Source organism: Caretta caretta, chromosome 3 (genome assembly GCF_965140235.1).
Source record: "Caretta caretta isolate rCarCar2 chromosome 3, rCarCar1.hap1, whole genome shotgun sequence".
Lineage (NCBI taxonomy): Eukaryota > Metazoa > Chordata > Testudines > Cheloniidae > Caretta > Caretta caretta.
This window is the reverse complement of record NC_134208.1, coordinates 122,030,830-122,049,468: the sequence shown is the minus strand read 5'-3', so window position 1 is coordinate 122,049,468 and position 18,639 is coordinate 122,030,830. Positions and strand designations below refer to the sequence as shown.

Sequence of the window (18,639 nt, the reverse complement as noted above, 5' to 3'; positions counted from 1 at the left end):
CATAGTAAGTCCAGGGCTGAGAGGTAGAGTTTAGGGTGGTAAGTATATTTCTCTCATCCTCCTGGCTAACAGTCATTGAAGTAATTAACAACTTCAGTCATTGTCTAAATTGTGAACTTAGTTTTTAATAAGTGAATTAAGTTAATACTATAGCTTTATTAGCAAGCTGAAACCACTCTACAGGGTTATACATTAGCAGTGAGAAGAGACTGAACTATGTTAACCTTTCAATGCACATAGCTATTCCCATCCCCCCTCCTATACAAAGAGCAGCAACACCACGTTTTCCAGCTGTTCGTTCCAGTGCATACAGAAGAGTAACAAGGATACGACAACCAGAGGCGCCCAGAGGATGACCAAGGGCAACAGCCCCACCTTCAATATTAACCTGAAAAATAAAGTCAGCCTTATTTGTCTTGTAATAATTAATAAGAAAGAGGCAAGGTAGGTGAGGGACTCATTTATTGGCTTAACTTGAATTGGTGGAAGGTAAACTTTGGGCCAATAAAAGAGTCCCTCACCTACCTTGTCTCTCACATAACCTGGGACCAACATGGCTCTACCACTACTGCAAATAAGAAATAAACATCCTTCCAATAAATCGAGAGTGCTTAATGACTGGTAGTTCAGGCTTTGTTTCCTGAAACACTTCCATTAGCCCTTCCCTCATTCTTGAGGTATTTTCTGGACATATGTGGCACTACATGAAAGAAAACCATTACTGTCAGGTGTTTAGACCAGTTTGACTACTACAAAACTAGTGAGGACTTTCCTTTTAGTTCCAGCAAACACCATCCTTATACTTAATGGTCTTACTTCACCTCTGATAATGGTTTACAGAGTGCCTTCAGTTCTCAAATGATGCCCTGAATTACATCAGTACATCTGTGTATCCAAGTTACCTCTGCAAAGGAAACAGGTCTTCAAACTCAGTTTTTTAGGTGTAGGTACTGATGCTATCTAGAATTACCTAAAGATTCGCACTGAAACTGAGCAGTATGTAGACTATCAGCATAACTGTTACAGGAATTATCCAAACTTTCTAAGATGATAGCATACATCTGCTGTAGCAGTAAAGTTCATGAAAGTAAAATTAAGGGCCACTGTATGCTTTAAAAGTAGAGTGGTTCTCAAACTTTTGATCTAGTGACCCCTCATAAATTAAAAACACTTTTATATATTTAATGCAATTATGAATGCTAGAGGCAAAGCAGAGTTTGAGGGGGAGGCTGACAGCTCACAAACACCTCCCCCCCATATAATAACCTCATTGACCCCCTGAGGGGTTCCAACCCCCAGTTTGAGAACCTCAGCTTTAGTACAATGTTTGCTAGAGAACCAGATTCAGTTCACAACAGAGCTAGTTCGCCTGTTAGTGAAGTAAAGACAACTCCCTTACCCCACATCCTCAGCATAATGCCTCTGCTGTCAGTTCAGTCGCTTGTCGTTAAAGCAAAATTATATCTGGGCTGTACATGGAGCTTAGTTTGGACAGCATATTCAATACAGGCACTAGGGAAGTATTTAATTCTCTCCTAAAAAAGGAAGAAGAAACTAACCCAAATCATTGCTTTTATAAAGAACTGGGTGTGTTTTCCCATTACATACCTTCTCAGGGTTCAGTTTCAGTTCTTTAGCTATTGCTATGGCTAGTGATGCAAAGGCTTCATTAATTTCAAACAAGTCAACTTGCTCCAGCGTCCAACCTGCTTTATCAACCTAGGAGATAATATTTAATATTAACTGAAACGAGACTGGAGTTTAATGGCTTGTGGAGGGCCTTTGTCCCCTCACAACTTACACTGGTTTGTGACTAGAAAGTGTTGTGGCCTAACACTCTTTTCTGTAACTTGGCTCATTACCTACAAGGTTAGTGATTAATCTAGATGAGGCAAGAGTTACAGAAGAGTTTTCCAATATCCACTATACTTGATTACAAAATGTCACTCTGGGGCAGTTGTGAATGATTTCAGTAGCTCTACAGTAACCCAAGCTGCAAGCTGTTTGCCATAGGGCTCAGAGCCACCTGTGACAGAAGAGAGACGGAATTGTTGAGCTTCCTCTTCCAAGCTCCATTGGTATTCACTCTTTTCCAGGAATCTACCTGTAAATAGTGCTGTTAATAGAAATATAGCAGCACTAAGGGACATTTTATTTTAAAAAATGCCAGTTTTGACAGCCCTGCACATACTATATCCTGGATATTTGAAAATATTTTCTGCTGATATTTTAAGAGAGAAACAAACTTTACATGGGAAATAATTATATGGCCTGTGGAATGCTGTGAAATGCACAAACTGTTTTTAACTTGTTGGTTCTCTTAAAAGTTATCTTGGGTGTCATAACCACAGTAGGTCCAACATCCAGAAAAAGGGAGTTAAAAACATCCTGTTAAGACAAAAGCTTTTCCAACAGCCTCACTTAATTTCTAAACTCAGGGAAACTTGCTTTTTCCTGCTTCAAGAATCTCAAACTAGGAACAGGCCCTGGCATGTTTTACGGAAGCCCACCTCCCCAGTTTACCTTGCATCACTGTTGAATCTGCTTTGTCAGCAGAAAACATTTGCTGCAGTGGCATTTCAAAACCATTTGTATGCCTGCACCTCCTCGGAGTACACAATCAAGGCTCAGGACCCTATTTTACTAGGTATTGTCTAGACATTAATTAAAAGACTCCCTACTTCAAAGAACTTGCATCTCTTTAGGAACTACTCTGCTACTCCAGGGGTGGCCAAATTTTTTTGGCCCAAAGGCCACACCTGGGAATAGAAATTGTATGGCGGGTCATGAATGCTCACAAAATTGGGGTTGGAACGCGGGAGGGGGTGAGGGCTCCAGAAACGAGGAGTTCAGGGTGTGGGAGGGAGCTCTGAGCTGAGGTGGGCGAGTGGGGTGAGGGCTCCAGCCTGGGGTGTAGGCTCTGGGGTCGGGCTGGGGTTAAGGCGTTTGGGTGCAGCAGGGTGCTCCAGGCTGGGATCAAGGGGTTCAGAGGGCAGGAGGGGAATCAGGGCTGGGTCAGGGGTGCGGGGAGAGGCCGAAGTGTGCAGGTTCCAGGTGGCATTTACCTCAAGCGGCTCCCGGAAGCAGTGGCATGTCCATCCTCTGACTCCTACACGGAGGCGTGGCCAGGTGGCTCTGCGTGCTGCCCCCTCTGCAGGCACCACCCCTGCAGCTCCCACTGGAGCGCTGGAGGGGGGCCATGTTGCTGCTTCCAGAAGCTGCGTGGAGCGGCCCCCGACCCTGCTTCCTGGCTGGAGCTCAAGGGCCGACTTAAAATGGCTGGCAGGCCAGATCTGACTCACAGTTTGCCCACGCTTGTGGTACTGTAATGCTAATGCACGAGTGGCTTACAAGGTCCTCAAGCTGATATATTTACCAACTAGGCATAGTGACAGTTTAAACTTGTAATAATTACAATGAAAGGATCTGGAATGTGCTTGTTTTTCAGAATTTACTGAATGGCTATGAAGTGGTAGAGCCGGTTAACCCCTCAAAGCTGTTCATACACCGACAGTACTTTATTTGTGTTCTTGTTTCCGCAGCTTTAGTTTCCTTTTCCATTAAATATTACGCTTGGAGGGTGGGGTGAGAAAGTCAGACAGTAAAAGCCTCCATCGCTCAGTTCTGCAGGTTTCGAAGAGTTGAAATACGGAGTAAGAGGATGGTATACCTCAGATCTATCTACTTTGGAAAATAACAGACTTCACCTTCTGCAGCTCAACATCTCCCAGACACAGTTCTGACAGGGATGGGCTATTCTGCCTCCTGCCTGCACTCTCCAGAGGCAGTTCAAAGCTGTAACACAGCTCACGCTACCTACGCTCCCTTTTCTGGCCTGCTGTTGGATTTTCTGCCCTCAAGTGGTGGATTGCCTTGTGCCTGACTTTTCTTTGCCAACTTATTACACCTGTTTTTACAGGCAGTAGCGTGCAGATTTTCTTCTCCCTCCTGTATCAGTGGAGTGATCTCAGCTACCTGGAGCCAGTATCACAGTGCCTCCCTGCCCCCTTCTCAGGTATGGCAAAGGCATTGTGCAAACACTAAGCTAAATCCAAGCAGTGTTCTGTTTGGAAGGCAGCTTTCAGGCTCTTTGGAAGATGAACTGGGCCCTGCCTGTTCTCATTCAGTCAAACTTTGCACTGCCAGGGCACAGGGCTTTGAGTCAGACAGACATGTTGGGTTCCCACCCTTGCTCCAGGAAGCCACGGCACACAGAAAAGCCTGACCTGGAGATGCAGAATGGGAAGAGACTCCAAGCATGAGTTCAGCCACCCAGCTCAGGGTGAGTCCCAGGACAGAAAGAAAAACCCTCAAGGGGCACCAGGTCCTTGTCTCCTCCCAGCCCCAAAGTCTTAAAATGGGTCCTAAGTTCCGGAGGGAGAAAAGCAAGATTCATGCTCAGCTCCTTCCCAGCTCAAGTCGGGGAATTCCAACAATGAAGCCCCATCCCCCAAGCAAGGGGAGGCCATTAAGGGAGAGAGATCCAGAGAGCTCTGCATAAAGTAAGATGCAAAACGCCAGAGATGAGCAGCGACACCTACAAAGTGGGCCAAAAAGTTCAAAAAGGAAAAGAAAAGGTTTAAAAAAAACCTGAGTCCTCTGACTCAAACACCTCCTAGATGGATCCAGCTATGCACTGTTGAGGCAAACCAGGCTCTACCAAACCAAGTGCTCCTGTTCCAGATGTATCACGGTGCACTCCAAAAGACCTACTGCAACTGCATAGAAAGGGCTTCTGCTTCCACTACAGAAATCTGCAAGGTAGCAACATGCCCATCAATTAAAACTTTTATCAGATGCTATGAAATGGACTTTCTCCAGTAATGGCATTGCCATTTTGGGAAGTTAACCCTGACGGGTCTTTCTCATAGCATTCTGTTTTTCTCAAGCCTCCCTACTTCTGTTCACTGCTCACTACTTCCCATATGTATCCAACCTGTGGAAGATACCGAGCTGCACAATGTTACATTTCCTTTCTGCTAGCAGTGTCTCCCACAATTCTACCCTCCCTGGGTGGCTTCCTAGCCAAGGGACAGTATTTAATTTTGAAAACTATGCTTATTGGCTGTAATCTACTGTACATCAGTTACTGGCTTTGAAGTCATTGTTACCAATCGTACTCAAGTTTTTACACCGCTTTGGAATGAATCATCTGGCAACAGCCCAGGAAAGGGGGCATGGCTAGCACATGCTCTGCTACAGCTTTGAACTGTCTTAATATATTACTTCATCCACCTTGTCTCTCTAATATCCTGGGACCAACATGGCTACAACCACTATATAACTAGGGAGACTAACGGCATTTTGGGGTGTATAAGTAGGGGCACTGCCAGCAGATCGAGGGACGTGATCGTTCCCGTCCATTCAACATTGGTGAGGCCTCATCTGGAGTACTGTGTCCAGTTTTGGGCCCCACACTACAAGAACGATGTGGAAAAATTGGAAAACATCCAGCAGAGGGCAACAAAAATGATTAGGGGACTGGAACACATGACTTATGAGGAGAGACTGAGGGAACTGGGATTGTTTAGTCTGCAGAAGAGAAGAACAAGGGGGGATTTGATAGCTGCTTTCAACTACCTAAAAGGGGGTTCCAAAGAGGATGGATCTAGACTGTTCTCAGTGGTAGCAGATGACAGAACAAGGAGTAATGGTCTCAAGTTGCAGTGGGGGAGGGTTAGGTTGGATATTAGGAAAAAAAATTTCACTAGGAGGATGGTGAAGCACTGGAATGCGTTACCTAGGGAGGTGGTGGAATCGCCTTCCTTCGAGGTTTTTAAGGTCAGGCTTGACAAAGCCCTGGCTGGGATGATTTAGTTGGGGATTGGTCCTGCTTTGAGCAGAGGGTTGGACTAGATGACCTCCTGAGGTCCCTTCCAACCCTGATATTCCATGAACTATATATATATATATATATATAATGATTGTGGGAGACACTTCTAGCAGAAAGGAAATCATCAGGAAAGAAATTTACCTTTCCTGATATTTCTAAGAGGTTTTTTGTTTTGTTTTTTTAAAAGGCCATAAACCCAATTAAAGAGAACTTTGTTGTTCACCTTTAGAAGAGTTACTGTTAAGTTACAGCTTTGTGTATGACAATTTGGGAGGCATTCCATGAACTAGGCTCATTTCTACTTTTGACCCATTTATAAATTTCTCTGAAAATAACGATACAGATACTAGCCCTAGCAAAAAAGAATCAAAGCTTCACATGTCCTGCCTTTTGAAATCTTGTTTGTCATGGTCTCCATTATAGAATTGTTTGGTGCTACATTTTTGGCATTTCTTTGAGAAAAACTAAGATCTGGACAGTCAAAGGGAGACTTGTCTTAAACAAGTATTTCAAAGTGATCAGTAATTTTTCTTCTGATATTACTTACAGCTTTCTTTATTGCAGAGACAGGTCCTACTCCCATGATGGAAGGGTCTAAACCCACTTGAGCCCAAGACACAATTTGTGCTAAAGGAGTAAGACCTCTTCTAGCAGCTTCCGACTCCTTCATAAGAATTACAGCTGCAGCCCCATCATTCACACCTGCAGAACAGTGAACAATTGCTTTCAGTTTATTATTTTCAAACACCTAAAACTGTGATTGTGTTAGACTCTTCACAGGAAGCAGATGATGGGTCCCTCTCCTAAAGAGTTAGTCTAAATTATAGGTTTGACAAGCAAGACAGTACACAGGTTATAGATATCGAGGCTGGTGTAAGTCAGTGTAGCTCCACTGGTTTTGGTGGAGATATGACAGTTTACATCAGCAGGCTAAAGGTTACTCAGATTAGGTGCATACACACTTAGGTTGTGGGGGAAGTTATGTGATGTGTACTTTCTGTAAGTGATGCTGTGGAATCAAGGTTTTAATGAGAGAGCGGAAAGGAAAGGGTGGCAGCTGTGCTGAACAGATTTTGGAAGGACATGGTAAGCATAAGAGGCAGCATGGAAGACCACTGGGGTCCACTAGAGAGCCTGAAGAGGAATTCATTTTACATTTTTTGAAGTAGAAATACTAAGGTGTGGTGGGGGGTGCCCCACTCCCAAGCCAGATTGGGCTGCACAGATGGACAGCCAATCAGGGAGGGCCTGTTAGAGAACCAATCAGGGCCAGGCTAGGCCCTATATAGAGGCTGCTCAGGCAAGAGGCAGGCAGTCTCTCCCAGACCTTTAAGGGAGAAGATCTGTCTCCTGAGTGAAGGAGACCAGTACTGGGGGGCTGAAGGGGAAGTGGCCCAGGGAGGAGAGGTGGATAAGAGGAGTGAAGGATGGCAGGGAGGCTGCTGCCAGAGGGTCCTTGGGCTGGGACCCAGAGTAGAGGGTGGTCCTGGGTCCCCCTCTTGTACTACACCTGGCCGTTAGAAGTGGCAACAGTGGACTGCGCCTGACCCGACAGAAGGGGTTAGACTTTGGGGATGTGGCTGGGGTGAAGAGAAAACACTTGGACTAGGGGGCACTGCTGGGGGGCAGTGTTCTGAGGAGGATGCTGTGAGAAGGGAGCAACGTGGTCTGGATGCCAACAGAGGGTGAGAGATAGATGGGACACCACCAGTGGATGGCGCTCCACATGGACTGAGCTAATTCCCAGAGTTACCAACTGGAGGCACTGCACTGGTGAGTCCAAACCACATCAAACAAGGTAAGGAAATGAAAAAAGGAGGAATACAGGAATTATCTAAATACAGTTAGACTAAGAAATAGAAGGATGGGGGACTAGGGAATGTGGACCCTGCTGAGATGTGTCAGTAATAAAAGCACCTCTGACTTCATGTCATGACAGGGTGTTGCAGGTTGAATTCTGGCATTGATGCAAAAATCAAGTCTCCGCTGCACAACATCTCTCAAAAGCAATATTTAGGGGAAAAAGCACACACGCATATGCAAGTTCTTACATGTGCACTTGAACTCAATGCTGTATTTCCTTGTACAATAGTACACATTGTAGATGTTGCAAACAAAATCCTGAGCTGCTTGCAATTGCTGGTCTGTGGCATTTTGTTTTACCCATCTACAAACCTGAGGCATTAGCTGCAGTTACTGTCCCAGTTCCATCGGTCAGAAAGCAAGGCTTTAACTTTGCTACAGTTTCCAAGGTGCTTCCATGGCGAGGATGCTCATCTGTTTTAACTTCTACAAGACCTGCAAAATGGTCAGACATGAACTTGAGATAAATTCTATGCAATTTTGCACTTGTAAAAGGGTTCTAAATGGAGAAAAATAGCCTCTAGAATAAAGACTACAGAGAGTAACTTTTAAGTAGTGACCACTCAGGAATATATTACACGTAACTGGGAAGGGATGTATTTAATTTTTCCAGTTCATAGCTGTCAGGGTTATAACAATAATACACAAGAACTTCAAGTTAGCCCCATAATCTCTTATTCCTTTAGAGGCCTATCTCCTTCCAGGTGCTGGTAGCAGTATGTATAACTACTTTACATCTGAGCTTTTGGAAACAAGCCCCAATGGCTAAATTTGCCTGCCTGTTCAAAAGCAATTCTCCTATCTGCTATTCCCCAACCATTCCTCTGCTAGGAAGGCTCTTTTGGGAATGGATACTTATCGGGCTCTTATTTGAGAGAGTCAAGTCACAATATTATCCAGAAGCCTTCCCTGGTTCAGCTTGGGTTTTTTCTTCCTCCGTTAACTACAAGGTCAGTAAAAGATCACATATGATGCCATTAAGCTAACTCCAAAGCTATTTGACCAAGTCCATTAAGAGCAAAGAAAAGCTATTGGAGTTCTTCAACGGACTAATGAATCTAGGGAGTGAGTTTAGCACAAAAGATGTGGAACTCTCTCCACTCCCCACCCAAAAGTGGATCCTGGAATCACTCAACTATCAAAGGGCCTACCTATACAAAGAAAGGCACCCCAAGACTTTAAATTTAAAAAAAAACAAAAAAAACCTGACAGACAAGATTAAGAAGCTGGCAGGCTTTGAAAAAATCTATAAGCTACTGAGTATAACAGAATGACTCTAGGTTATTTTCACTATGTCTTTCACCAGTGAGGGAGGTTTATGCACCAAATATCATGGTGAGCTTGAACATGTTTTAAACTTAGCATAATATGGGTCTAATGTAACTCAGGACCTGATTCTACAGCTGGCTACATGTGGGCAGGAGCACCATTGAAGTCGGGTCCACCTACAAAGAAGGGGTGGTAGGATCAGTAACATAACTATATTTCATATACTTGCTGAGTTAAATTTGGAAATTCTGAAACATCAGTGTTCTTCCACCTTCTCTCTCTTTTTAGGAAAAAAAAATGGGGGAAGCCTTACCCATTGTTAAAGATTGAAAAGAGGAGCCCTCCTGCCTGTAAAATAGGCTTTTCCACAAAGACACCATTCATTAAATAAATAAAAGCTGGCATTGGAATATCTGGTACTGACTATCCATTATAATTAATTACACACACACACCTACCTTTCCTAGAAGGCACAAGGACAGAAACAATCTCTTTATCAAAGTAGCCAGCTTTCTGTGCACCCTCTGCCTTTTTCTGTGACTGTACAGCAAGTTGGTCTTGTTCCCTTCTGCTAACTTGCCATTGCTTTGCCACATTTTCAGCTGAAACAAAGCAAAAATACCAGTTTGAAGAAAAAATTCAATCATTTACTCTTAACCGCAAGTTTGCTAGGTTTTAAGTTAAAATTCCAGCATGCCAATCAGACAATGTTTGCTGGTAGTAGCCTGTAGGTTAAGCTTACAGAACAGTGTTCGTTCTGAGCTCCTGTTTTCACTCTCTCATGACTTTCTGCTACATTCACTTTTTGGGGCTGAACATTTCCATATTTGATCTCCATCCAGAGTTGCTTTAAAAGTTTTTTGAGCAAGCAAAATCAAGTATTCATTATTGCTCTGGACAGTTGTGTTCAAATATCTCTGCAGCAATTGTATATTGGAAAGACTGTACTGTAGATACACTAACCTCATAAAATCAGAGGTTGAAGACTCATTACCCCTTCCAGTGCAGAACTGTTTCCTACACATTCATACATGTTCTCCAGTATTCTGTCCTTGCACTTAAAAGTTTGGGGAAAAGCAATTTAAAATTTGAATTCGCAGAGATTAATTTCAGATAATTCTTTGCAACAGATATCACTATCTGATGTACAGTATTATGGGACAAAATGCTGAAGACAGAAATAGATAAGGCAGACCAAAAAAAAATTCCCCCCTCTTCCCCCCCAACTGACTGTTAGCTCAGATAGTATCCTTTCCAAGTCAATTTTGTAATATGGTAACACGCAAAAGGGAAAATCAATGTGAACTTGTAGATATAGTCAATTTCTTAACTTCTATTGCCTTGACGTATATTTGAATCGCACTTTAAAGTTTCCAGAATCTGTTTATACTGCACTCCCACCCCCTTGCTAATTTACAATTAACTTTTCAGAACTAGAGTAAATGGTGGATTCTCTGTAACTTTAAATCTTTAAATCAAGATTTAAAGACTTCTGTAGTAAGGCCATAACCTCTGGCTGAGTTACTGGAGTGGCTGCATGAGGTTCTGTGGCCTGTAACGTGCAGAAGGGCACATTATCTAATCATGATGATCCCTTCTAACCTTAAAGTCTGAGTCTAACTGCTACTACTTACCTGTTATACCCATGTGATACTGGCAAAATGCATCTGTAAGACCATCACAGATAATACTGTCCTGCAATGAGGCCTCCCCCATTTTCACTCCAGCTCGCATATGAACTAAGTGAGGAGCCTGTAGATAAGATATTGAGAGAAATGTAGAAGTCTCAATGGTACAGTTAGTTCTTCCCAGCAAAGCCCCATCTCCCATCCAATCACTTCATCAAAAAGTCTGACTTTGATCTGATGGCCAAAAGGAATCCTCTCCAGCTTAATGAATAAAAGGCCTGCAGAATAACCAGCAGACAAGGGGCCACCCATTAGTTTTGGGTTATTTCCAACCATCAAGTGAACTCTCTCATTCCAAGGTTTTCAATCTGAAAGTGAGTCAGCAGAAAGCACTGGGTGGCCCAGCCAACACCTACCCTTGGAGAACAGACAGCTCACATATGAGGAAAAGTAGTCTTCAGACTACTCCTGCACCTGGGCCTCCTGCAGAGCAAGCAGCAATACTGCCTTTGCCTGTCTTGCTGGGAGTAAACCACTCACTGTCAGGGTGATGGAGGGAAATTAATAGGCTTGAATTAAAACAGTGTAATCGGTCTTGTCTCCAAGGTTTCCATTCCCTCTCTATTTAAGCCAGATGTTGCATTTATAACTATTGCCAACTAAAAACGTTTAGAAATTTAAGACACTCTAAATTCATCCCCAGAGCACGGACATGGAGAAATAAGCAATTTCATCAGAATTTACAAAGTTCTTAATCTGTTTTCTTATAATCACTCCAAATACATCCCCACCACCAAAAACTATTTGTCAGTATCTACCATCCTAAATAGTAAAGTTAAAAAAAGAAAAAAGGTTGTCAAGAAGTCTAGTTTCAGTTCAGAAGGATTCATTCTGATCAATCAGGGTTCATATCAGCACTAGTTTAATTTCTACTCACTAAGATTCCAGATGGTCCCATTTAAGTCATATTACTCAGGTGAGTAAGAGTTGCAGGACTGGGCCCTAAGGATCTGATCTACAGCCCAACAAAATCAGTGAAAAGATTCCCATTGATTACAATGGGCTTTGGATTGGGCCTTAAGTGAATCTCCCTTTGAATTTCCTCTTGCTAGATTTTAAGCAGGAACACTCAATAGATACATCAATAGCGTACACAATATTTTCATATCCCATGCAGTCTCATAACACGGTCAGATCTATAATACTAAAATTCCTAAATCACATTTTGAATTTCAGTAAAGGGTTAATCCAAGTTAAGGACCACTACAACTATATCCTGACTTTCATTTTATATCATTCATTATATCTGAATGCTTAATAGATTTCATCTAGAAATAGTCTCACTAGAGGAGAAAAAGGTTGCTCAAATGGAAAGTTGGATACTAATGAAGGTGAAGAAATCCATGACAGTTTTGAAATTTCAAAAGAAGAATTTAAAGACAACTCTGCCTCTACCACTAAAGAGGTATTGGTTAGTGGAAGAGGACAAACGCAACAGATCTAGTAAAGAGAAGTCTACAAAAGTAGTAACTTTTTAAACTAAGTTTAGGCTGCAATGGAAAAACAAAAATCTCAAACAAAAAAAGAACAAATACATAGACCAATTCCACACAGTTACTCACTTGCAACTCCAGCTGAGCTCATTAAGAGTTCCAGGTGCCCAAAAAACAAAGGAACAGTCCAAAACATTTTCCTACCAGATTATTCAAGTTTTAAAATCCAATAGTAAACCTGAAGTCACGAGTAACCCTTTGTTATTGCCAAAAGGGACTATAGCCTCACCTTGCTCATGCTTTCCATGCCTCCTGCCACCACAATGCTGGAATCTCCTGTCAATATGGACTGAGCCCCCAAACATATTGCTTTCAGGCCTGAGCCACATATCATCTGACAGCCCCAAGATGGTACAGCATATGGGATTCCTGCACCAACACTGGCCTGTCGTACAGGATTCTGACCAGCACCTGCAAGAATTAGATATGAACAAGTGCAGAGTGGGGGAGGGATAGCTCAGTAGTTTGAGCATTGGCCTGCTAAACCCAGGGTTGTGAGCTCAATCCTTGAGGGGGCCATTTAGGGATCTGGGGCAAAAATAAGGGACAGTACTAGGTCCTGCTGTGAAGGCAGGAGACTGGACTCTATGACCTTTCAAGGTCCCTTCCAGCTCTGAGATAGCTTACTTACCTCTGTTTAATATGGAGATAGGTCTAACACATACATTCTGCTACTCATGAAGTGACAGCCAGATTCCCCCCACATTTTAGAGTTCATTCCCAGTGATGAATGGCAGTTAAGAGGGGTTATCTAATTAAGCTTCTACTGGGTGAGAGGAAAAAAATTACAAGGGCATTTTTTTGCAAATGGAATAACTCATGGGAGTTCTCCTGCTTTCTGACACCAGAGTGTCTTGCTCACATGACTTTCCTGGTTAGAAATGAAGAGCACCCTTCCAAGTGGGATTCTGTAGTTGCCTAAAGTAATTTCTCAGCTAAGGTTTGTGCATGGTGTGTGTGTGTGTGTGTAGTTTTTTTTTTTTTTAAAAGAACCCTCACACACAGCTTAATTTGAGTGATAGCACATCCATCACAACATGCTTTAGGGATTTGTTGCAATCTCCTCCCATGCCCTGGTGTTGTGATTCCCTTTGAAGAACTCACAGCAGAGCAGACAGAAAACCAACTCTATTCTACAGTGTGCTGCTGCGGTCTTTGTCAGAGGGCTTTACCTGCACTACAGGCACAAGAGTCAGGGGAACCAGTTGCCGTTTATAACAGACAGGACCTTTCCCATATTTGTATGTAATATCACTGTATTAATCTTTGGATATGACCGTTTTATTTGCTATTTGTAGTAAAGACCAGTAAAAGATTTGCAAAAATAGATATTTCCCCAATTTGCTGTAAATTCATATTTACAATCCTGCTTTCCATTGGTTACAAATTTCAAGCAAATGTGACTTGACTAAACTAGTACTTTTCTGAAACTAAACAGACATTGGTCATTTTATTTATTACTAGATCAAACTTCTTGGATATTCTACACAACAGTTAAGAATGACCACATATTACCCTATACCCCTTAGGAAATGGATAAAGCTCAAGCATATAGCAAGAGTCATAAAAGCTTTCATTCTGTAACCTCTGACAGAACTGAAGTATTGCATATTACAGAAAACATTCTTCAACTCCATGTCTCCAGGCCAAAGCAGTGCCTGCTCTTTTGTATAGAAGCCACTAGTAAAAAGAGTGGGCACACCCTTCATTTAATTACATAATATAGGAGGCAAAGAATTGAGCTCTAGTTTAAAATATACCGATAAAGGCATGTGCATTAGTATTTATATTTCAAATAACCCAAAGCCATGTAATGTTCTAGTTAAGAAGCCATTAAAATGGTTGTCTTCTTTAACAGATGCATTTCCATCAGATCAAAATAAACTGAGGTTTCTCTTAACACAGGGATTATTTCCACAGCTTCACAAGTGTATATACTGCATTACAGATACAATACAGCTCTTTGCCCTGAGGACTTTCCAGTTAAAGTCAGACTTAACATGGCAAGCAATGATTAAGGAGAGACAAGGGAGACAGGAGAGGAGGCTGCTTACAACAGTGAAAGATCAGTCTGTGGTTAGTGTTACGTACCCACTTTGTTAGTTCCTCTTTGGATTAAAAGAAAGTAAGTTAGATATCTATGGCTTTATGCAGTGTCCAGAATGAAGGTTGGGGTTTAAGTCGGGATCTGCTTTCTTCAGTCCTTAAATACCAACAATGTTAATATTCTTAAAATGAAATTTTAAAATTTCAACATTTCAATGGAACAGTAAAATAGGGACTTGATATTTGATGGGATTTGTTCTCTGCTATACAATCATAGTCTCTCATCGTAAAACTAAAGGAAAAAACTTTTATTTCCAATTCCTTTTCGTACAAGTGTTTGAGGAAGGAATTTAAAAAATACCTGCTGTCAAGACTTGTCCAAATATAACCTCAGACACTTCTTCCGGATTGACATTTGCCCTCTTCAATACTTCTTTAATGACAATAGAGCCCAGCTCATGGGCATGCATTGTGGACAAGGCACCATTAAAGGAACCTACATAAAAAACCAAACAATTAGATTTTTATGTCAGTGTCATCATACTTTTTTTTTTTTTTTTAAACCTCATGACTCCAAAAAAGATTCTGAGGAAAATATTGCCCAAGATTTCACTTCTCGACTTGAGAGAGAATGAATTAGTTTTTGCCTTTAGGATTCATTTTGCTCCTTCTCACTTCAGTCAATGAAGGAGGAAAAGAACACGGGAAATAAAACATCTGGTTTACAATGATCAGAGCAATACAACAAAGAACAGAAGGAACTCAAGGGTGATATTCAACAACTAGTACCATTATCTGATCTAGTCTACTCTACATTTTAAGACACCATACATCAGCAGAATATCTGAATTATTTACCTGAAAAAGGGCCTTTCTAAACCCATGTTTAGTTCTGCCTAGTGTTATTTAGAAGTACTATAGTGCTGTGGTGTGTTAAAGTCTATCATGCCTTTCTTTTGGTTAATTCTTTGAGGGGGAGCTGAAGTTGTGGGGAAAAATATCATTTCAAATGAATACTATGTTTCGGGGGGGGGGAAGGAGGGAATACAATTTCTAGACTGGGGGGCGGGGAGGGAGTGTCCTGGGATCACCATGTGATCCAGCCACAAATTTTGTAGGCAGCTTAAAATGTAATTATATGACCTAAATATCAGCAAACCATAAAATACTCTACTAGGTTACCATTCCTTACTGCAAAAGGAAAAGGAGTACTATTTGTTAGCCTCTAAGGTGCCACAAGTACTCCTTTTCTTTTTGCAGATACAGACTAACATGGCTGCTACGCTGTGTCCTTAGAATCCCCTACACATATACCCCAACTAGTTCTATTTAGGGATTGCAGTCTACTTTGTTTATAATATTTTTCTCTCTCAAAAAAAAAGGAGATGGCGGGGGGGAGGGGAAGGAATCATTAGACTTTTACAGTTTACATTCTATTTGGAAAAAATCTTTAATCCACCCAGGACAGGAAGGAGAAGTGGCTGGTATACACATTTTTATGTTTTTTTTATTATTCTGTCCAATATAGATTAGTTTTGAATTCATTAGCCACACTTGTATCACCTCTCCCATCAGTACCGTGGAGGGGAAAGAATGTTCCCTCAAAAAACTACTTATTAACAATATAATGGTGCAGGAGTCAGAGAGAACACAAGATAAAATCATCATAAATATTTATGAAGTAGTGGTCAAGGATATTCTAGACAGACTGGACACACTTTATCCCAGTTTACCAATACCTTAAACAAATGGCTATGGGTAACCTAACATTCTAAGATTAGCCTAGAACAAGCATAAGAAAACAGATCTTACCAAGAGGATAAAGGTCAAGTCACCTATCCCCACCCACATGTGCCCCTGACACTGCCTCCTTCACAGGAGGCATTTCATTGAAATGAGAAAGCCCTTGTTCTTCTCTGTAAGTGTTTTCGTTTATACCTCTCAACATACCAGCCAGTATTTATATGCATGCTACCCACATCCTTGAAGCTTTGCATCATGTTTACCTTACGGGCCTTCCCCCTACAGAAAGTGCTGGCCTCAGGCCGAACGAAGAGGGATTGTTTGCTTTCTCTTTAATAAAAAGAAAAGGAGTACTTGTGGCACCTTAGAGACTAACCAAAACTAAGGTGCCACAAGTCCTCCTTTTCTTTTTGCGGATACAGACTAACTCGGCTGTTCCTCTGAAACCTTTCTCTTTAATACAAACCACACGCTAAACAAAAGGAACCTGAATGAACACATCGGCTCCTCCTCTTTGGACCCCCTGAAGCTACTGAATGAGAGGCGTTCCAGCGCCTCGGGCCGCAGCTTATGGTTCTACCGTGCGCAACCCAATCGGAGCAAGAGCAACCCTCGAGCAGGCCGGCTAAGCAATCGCCAAACCGCCTCACAGAGTGGCTCTATCGCTTCTGCCCAATCAGTGCGAGGCAAGCGCAGGGCCTGGGTGGAGTCTCCCTGCGCCCACAGCGATGGCCCGACGCCGCTGCAAGCAGGGCCGGCTCTAGGGAAGCTGGTGCCGGGGCGGCACTCCGGGTTTTTTTATTTTGTTTTTCGTTTTCCCTTCCTCGGCGGCAGCTTTTTCATCTCCTCTTCTTCGGCGGTCGCTCACCCCCCCCCCCCCCCGCCTTCGCTGCTTGGGGCGGCAAAAAAGGTAGAGCCGGCCCTGGCTGCAAGGAGGGGAGCGAGCCGGGGAGCGAGCCAATCAGCAGCCGCATCAGCAGCCTTCTCCCCCAGCCCCATTCACAGAAATAAGAGTAGCAAAGGATATTGCGCGCCTACGCCTATAGCACCCTCCGTGTCGAAGGCTCCCCAAGCACCCTGTAACCTATGGGCAGCACGTGCCTGGAGTGCCCCAGAAACACACCCAACCTGGCTGGTGGGAGGGGGCAACAAAGCCGCCCAGCACGCATCCACCCACCCAAACAGTGCAGAAAGAGGAGCCCCTTCCCCCCCCCCCGCGCAATCACACACGCGTGCAAGAGCACGCGGGGGCCCCGCTGCCATCCGCAGCCACTGGCTCAACGCCCCATCTCCCCCGCCACCAGCCGCTGCAGGGCGCAGCGGGAAGGGATGGCTGCGCCGCACCATGGAGCCGCTTACCAACGGGGGTTCTTGCCGCGGAAACAAGCACCACCGCTTCCGAGCCTTGCGCGCTCATGCTGGCGACAGCCGGACTCCCAGCGCGCACCAGCCCCGCTCCCGCCGCCTCGCGCCCCCGCGGCTGGCCCGCCCGGCTCGGAGACTGATCTTCCAGTTTCTCTCCCTCCCAACCACCTTCGGCAGGGAGGCGCTAGCCTCGGGAAGCAGGCGCATCACATGACAGACACGGGGGAGGAGTGTTGCCATTGGACAGGCCACGTGACCTTCTCCCTTGTTTTTCCAAAGAGAGGCTGAGTTGCCCTAGGGCAGGGGGTGCCCAGTTCATGGCCTCCTAGGGCAGGGCCAGTCTGCACCACAGATAAAACTGACTTAGGGAGCCTCCTGATTGCTGACGCCATCCTTAAAAGCTGTAGCGTGGGCTGGACCTATTTGGATTGCAGACAGCACTTCAGCCTTGCTACCAGGGACACAATCCTGTTCCATCTATGCTACAGTTATCTACAGTTAAATATAACACTGGCGTGATTATATTTAAGTGTAACATAGGCCCACACATGCCATATTGGCAAACTCCAGTATTAATAATCAGGAGTCAGGCCCCCAAAAGGGAGGAGATTGGCTTAAAAATCATGAGATTTAAACAAAAATACTAAATGGTGGTTTCTTTTGTCTACTATTTTTTTCAGCTTTTAGGGTTCACATTTTCAAGCTTTTCTCCACAACCATAAAGGCTTTAGGCTTTTTTTTTCTCCTCAGTGAAAGTTAACCTTCTCATATAATCACTTGATGCTTGGGGCTGAGACAAAACACCAAATATCATGAAATTTGTAATAAAAAGACACAGTTTAGGATGCAATTCTGTCTGCGTCCATTCCAGCACTGTACTGTATCATTGCAGTTGTAGTGGCTTTTGGGTACTAATCCCTGTTCCTGAAACACTCCCTGAAGTAGTGGCCTCTGGGAGATTTAGAATGACCTCCTGGGAGCACAGGGAATTGTAAGGAAAAAGAGGTAACATTCTCCTAATTTGAAGGGCCACTCCAATAAGCTTCCAGGCACTAGTATAATTTCCAAGTCTTTTTCTCAAAACAGTGGCTAAAGTAAATACTCAAAGATCCACAAAGGTATTTAGGCCCCTAACATTCACTGAAATTACTGTGAAATCTGATTCCACTCTGAAATCAGTGGACGTTAGAAGCCTAAATACCTTTGAGGATCTGGGCTTTGGTTCTCACTCTTTGCTCAACAGAGAATATTTTTGCTATATCTTTTGAAAAGTAATCGTGAGGCACTGGGGGCAGCTTTGGCAAGATGGCTGAGTGTGTTCTAGCAATGTCTGTTGACAG

At 43.3% G+C, this 18,639-nt stretch overlaps 1 protein-coding gene across 1 annotated transcript; it reads right to left on the bottom strand.

The window, feature by feature from the left end:
* Window positions 1-100: 100 nt before the first annotated feature.
* Window positions 101-17,489, bottom strand: ACAT2 (acetyl-CoA acetyltransferase 2). The gene is made up of 9 exons (XM_048844105.2): window positions 17,294-17,489; window positions 14,554-14,688; window positions 12,376-12,557; window positions 10,600-10,717; window positions 9,424-9,567; window positions 8,009-8,131; window positions 6,381-6,535; window positions 1,609-1,719; window positions 101-388 (listed from the first exon to the last, which is right to left on the bottom strand). The coding sequence occupies exons 1-9, from the start codon at window positions 17,349-17,351 to the stop codon at window positions 215-217; spliced, it is 1,200 nt and encodes a 399-aa protein (XP_048700062.1). The 5' UTR covers window positions 17,352-17,489; the 3' UTR covers window positions 101-214.
* Between the last annotated feature and the right edge of the window lie 1,150 nt (window positions 17,490-18,639).

Excerpts from the sequence above, each read along its gene's own strand:
- ACAT2 (XM_048844105.2), bottom strand. The coding sequence starts at position 17,351 with ATGAGCGCGCAAGGCTCGGAAGCGGTGGTGCTTGTTTCCGCGGCAAGA. Across the intron at positions 10,718-12,375 it reads GCATGGAAAGCATGAGCAAG|GCTCCTCACTTAGTTCATAT; the intron begins GTGAGGCTATAG and ends TCTTATCTACAG. Across the intron at positions 8,132-9,423 it reads CCTTGTGCCTTCTAGGAAAG|GTCTTGTAGAAGTTAAAACA; the intron begins GTAGGTGTGTGT and ends ACCATTTTGCAG.